This window comes from Stenella coeruleoalba (assembly GCF_951394435.1).
Source record: "Stenella coeruleoalba genome assembly, chromosome: 11".
In the NCBI taxonomy this organism is placed as follows: Eukaryota; Metazoa; Chordata; class Mammalia; order Artiodactyla; family Delphinidae; genus Stenella; species Stenella coeruleoalba.
Window position 1 is genome coordinate 27,059,218 of NC_137157.1, and position 5,025 is coordinate 27,064,242.

At 42.0% G+C, this 5,025-nt stretch overlaps 1 protein-coding gene across 1 annotated transcript in view; it reads right to left on the minus strand.

Annotated features, from left to right (window-relative positions):
• Window positions 1-939, minus strand: part of MRPL42 (mitochondrial ribosomal protein L42) — a 162,244-nt gene extending 161,305 nt beyond the window's left edge. The window contains 1 exon segment of the mRNA XM_079937588.1: window positions 57-939. Coding sequence (XP_079793714.1) covers window positions 57-126 — 70 coding nt within the window. The 5' untranslated portion in view covers window positions 127-939.
• Window positions 940-5,025: the final 4,086 nt, after the last annotated feature.

Below are 5,025 nucleotides of genomic sequence, written 5' to 3' on the forward strand. Positions count from 1 at the left end.
AAATTAATAAATATAAAAGAAACAAACACTTTTTAAACATTAAAAAACTCACTTACTTTGAATTGGAAATAAATGTTTCAAGATAGTTCTGCTTGATATAGCCCATTTTACTGCTGCCAACGCCATGGTGAATCAAGATGCTTATCAGGTGGTATGAAAGATGATTTGAAGAGAAACTGCTTTTAAAATCTGCTTCTAAAAAAAAAAAAATTGCTTCTAGGTATACTATTTTCACCCCTGCATAAGAGATAAAGAAAAATCAGTGCTACCTATGATAAATTAAAGTGACACAATACACTGAACACTACAAAATAGGATCACTGCCGAGAACTACAGTTGCCTAACACAAAACTTTTAAACAACTTTCCATTTCCAGGCAATACAGTACAAAAAGCAACATCATTAAAATGTATAGTAAGATCAGAAACCCAAGAACTATGTCCATTACTATTTATCTTAAATGCAAACTTCTCAACACCTAGTGTAGTTCTTTCCATTCAATGAGTGCTCAGCCAATGTGTAATTACTCTTAGAAACAGTCACTCACACATGCTACACAGAGCATTCTCCTTTCATAAAGCAAATGTGTCGGTGTACAACCTCCCAGGTACCATACACAAGATTTTATTACATCTCTTAAAGGGGTATTCTGTTTCTGATTAAATGAAATATTAAACAAGAAGGCCTAGCCTTGGCTTATTAAATATTGACTTGGAGAAACACATATAAACACCCAAAATCCCAAATAAAATTTCACCCTTTTATATAAGCTTTTTAACTTTCCAAGGTGCTTCCACTACCATTCATTTTACTCTCATCCTAATCATAAGAGGCATCTTTATTTTGATTCATGAAGAAACTAAGGTACAAAATTTAACTAAATTGCTTCCAAGAACTTCAGAGTCAATCCCTTACAAACGGGAAAAGTTTGGGCAAGTCATTAACGAAGCATTCCACGGTAAAATGGGGGGAAACAACCCCAAGCTCCAGGTCTGTTGTGAATAAATGACATACATCACTTGTTTTCAATTGGCCTCGATGACTATTCCCCTCCCACCACCCCCGCACAGTGATAAAAGCTTATTTCATCAGTCTTAGTCGTTGAACTACGCAGGCTGATTCCTTGCACTGTCGGTACATTAGCACTGCCATCCCTGAGTACCTACAGTGTGCCTCCTACACTTTACGACCCATTTTCCTATACATTATATGCTCCTTCACAAGTCTGTGAAGTAGGCGTGTCCATTTAAAACACTAAGAAGCGAGGCTCCGAAAGCTCAAACGGTTTACCTGCCACTTTACTGCTGCTTAATAGGTACTATGGGTGTAACGCAAGCCCACAGCTTCTGACCACGAAATGAGAAACAAAACACTTGAGGGGACGTTAGGTCCCCTCTGTCCGAAACCCAGAGGTCACATTATTCACCCCAGACAGAGAATTCAGAGGGTAAACCCCCTGGCCCGGAATTCAACGCTGGAGCAATAGAGGACTGCGGAGAGTCTGGGAGGGACTGAGGCTTGAGGAACAGGCTACCAGAACCAGACCCCACGGTAAGCGCGCAGCCACACGCCGGCCCTTCTGCAGGACGGACCGAGTCTGGTAATGCCAGAGGCTTTATCTTGCCGCAAACGACAGGCAGGAGACCTCGACAGCTGCCTATAAACTTTCTGGGCTTGCCCAGCTCTTAGGGACTCCTAGACGGGAGAAGGAGAGGGAACTGGTTACCTTAACTGCAACTCACCGCGAGCCCGCCATCTTACCTCAACTCGGGTCCTAAGAGACACCTCTCCACGCGCCTTCCTGGCTCGCGGGGCACTCTGGGAAATGTAGTCTCCGCGGGAAAGAGCCCCGGTTGCCGTGGGTAAGGCGGGGATCCACCCAACGTGCGCCCGCGTTTAGTTCCAGCAGTTTGCCTGCAGCTTTACCGGCGCTACCCAAGAAAACAAATTCACTGCCCCCACACATATCCTTAGAAAGTAACGAACGCTATTTTTTAAAGTTTATACTAATAATTAGAGCAACTTGAGATCCCTCCTTGCATGAGTTAGGTTTCCCAGGGGAAGAGGCATTTCAGAGAAGTACTGAAGCGGGGTGTGGTTGGATTTGACGTTTGAAATGGGGAAGCATGGGACAGGCTTCAACCTATGTTCTGAGAACTGTGCTAACCAGAACAGTTATTCATTATGGGAGGAGGACGTGCAGGATCCTGGACCTCGCCATGTATCTTAGAGGGAAGAAAAGCCCCCTGGGACTGGGCCCTTTCTGTTCTCATTGCCAGCAATGGTCTTCTCTCACTGCTTCTCATGACCACTGACTTAGTTTATGCAGCTCTTGCTCAAATATCATTTCAGAGAGGACCACATCATTAAAATAGCTTCACCCGCCCTTGTCCCATTGCCCTCCTTTATTTTTTTCATAACATTTACCATTATATGACATTATATTTTCATTTGTTTCCTTGTTTAATGTCTGTCTCTTATGCCAGAATTCAAGATCCATGAAGGCCAAGAGGGACAGGTATGTTCTATACGGTATACAAATCTAATATCTAGAACTGTGCTTGGCCTCATCGTAGGCCTCCAATATTTGTTGAATGAATAAAACAATTAACACTGCATGTATTCAAGATAGTAGGTGATTGACTGATAAAGCCTAGTTTCACCTGGGAATTCCTTTCCTTCATGATCTGCAAAATTTCGGATTTATGTACATTTTTCTGAAAAGGATTCATAGCTTTTAACATGTAATCAAGGGGGTTAATCAATCTCTCAAAAATTTAAGGGCCATAGTCCTGAAGTAGTCCTTAATATCGAAAATAAGTGAATGTAAGTTCACTTACATTCACAGCATAAATTTGGACTGCTGTGATGTCTCTCTTCACTTCCCACAGAATATCAGGCTGGTTCTGCTGCTTATCTTTGCTCCTATGGAAGCTCACATTGAGGACCCATCTCTGTCCTTTCCGAATCTTGTCCATCCTTCAAAGCCACCCCGTAGTCTTTCTGGACTATGCTGTAGGGAGAGACAGAGAGAAGAAACATACTTGAATGAACTATCAACTGGACTTGTCAAACATTCACTGTGCAAAGCAGAAGAGGGACGGATCAAAGATGATTCCACAGGACATGTCTTGATGGCTGTGAGTAGAGTGGGGACCACTGACCAACAGGGAGACTCAGTGCAGCCAGGAAAGGTTCACAAAGCTGAGACCAGGAAAGAAGCCAGCCATGTGCATGTGAAAGAGAGCAGAGACAGCTCTAGGCTGAGGGAACAATTTAAAAGTCTAAAAGGGGGTGGAAACAGCTTATCATATGCTGGAGTATGGTGTGGAGGAGAGCAGCAGGAGATGGGGTAAGGTGCAGGTCATGTTGGGCTTTATAGGCCTTGGTGGTAATAACATGGAATTAGGACACAGATTCATTTGTGTAGATGTTATTTTAATACAGTAGGGCAGGGCTTCCCTGGTGGCGCAGTGGTTGAGAATACGCCTGCCGATGCAGGGGACACGGGTTCATGCCCTTGTCCGGGAAGGTCCCACATGCTGCGGAGTGGCTGGGCCCGTGAGCCATGGCTACTGGGCCTGCCCGTCTGGAGCCTGTGCTCCGCAAAGGGAGAGGCCACAACAGTGAGAGGACCGCGTACTGCAAAAAAAAAAAAAAAAAAAAAAAAAGCACTAACACAGGGAATTCCCTGGTGGGCCAGTGATTAGGACTCTGCACTTTCACTGCTGTGGCCCCGGGTTCAGTCCCTGGCGGCGTGGGGTGGGGGGGACGAAGATCCAACAAGCTGCGCAGTGTGGCCAAAATAAAAGTGCTAACACAGATTTTAAAAACAAAACCCAAGAGATAATCACTGCTAATATTTTGATGTAAAACCTTTCACTTTTGTCTCTTCGTATATCTATATTATGATAATAGCTAACATTTATTGGACACATGATGTGTACTATTTTAAAGCCCTTGGCCAGTGATGGAGCTGAGATGTGAACCAGCCAGCCTGGTTCTCCTTCAGCCCCCCTCTCTTTCACACAAACACATTATATTTAGGTTTTCTTTTATTACTGTTAATATACATGTACAGATAAACATGCATGCACAATAGATTTTCTTTCTTAATATATCTTTTTTCCCACTTAACCGTGTATCATGAACATCTTTCCTCTGAATAGCTTAAATATTGTCAGTTTCAAACTGCAAGGCTCCTAGAGATCATCAGGACTTACTTTAGATTATTAAAGATCCTCACACTATAGTCTAAAGTTATTTCATTATTAGATGCTTTCCTGCGACTCCTAAATTTTAACTTTATTCTACTTTGTTCATTCATTCAACAACTATTTATTGAGCACTTATTAGATGTACCAAACACCAGAGCAACAGTTTATGTCTTCAGAGATTATACATCAAGTGGGGATGACAGATAGTTAATGTATAATTGTGTAATTAATTATTTTATTATCATTGTCCTGAGTGCTCAGAGGGAAAAAAATGCCGTGGAGCATATAACTAGTCTGTTGGTGTCTGACTAGTCTATTAGGGTTAGGAAAGGCTCCCCTGAGGATATGAATTTAAGCAGAAATCTGAAGGAAGGGTAGAAGTTATAAAGATGAAGAGTACAAGAGAGAACAGCCTGAGTGAGGGCCCTAAGGTAGGAAGTAGTATGATTCTTACAAGAAACAAAAATAAGGTCAATGTGACTAGAATACAGAGTGCTAGCAAAAACAATGAGGCTGGTGACAAAGGCAGATCTATTTTATATTTTTAAGAACTATTTCACACTTGGCAGGTAATGCTTATAAAGGGCTTTCTGGGAGACCACATATATTTGAAACTTATCCAAAATAACAAGACCCCGTTTTTCTAGTATGCATTGAGTATTGTCCTTAAGAAGTGTTTGTTTTGCCTTGTGAAGATAAATTGCACACCTTTAATTACATTGATAAATAATCTCACCAGGAACTGTGAGAAATTTACAGCAGAAACTGTTATTCCCCTATAGCTATTTCTCCCTTTCTTCCATGTTAA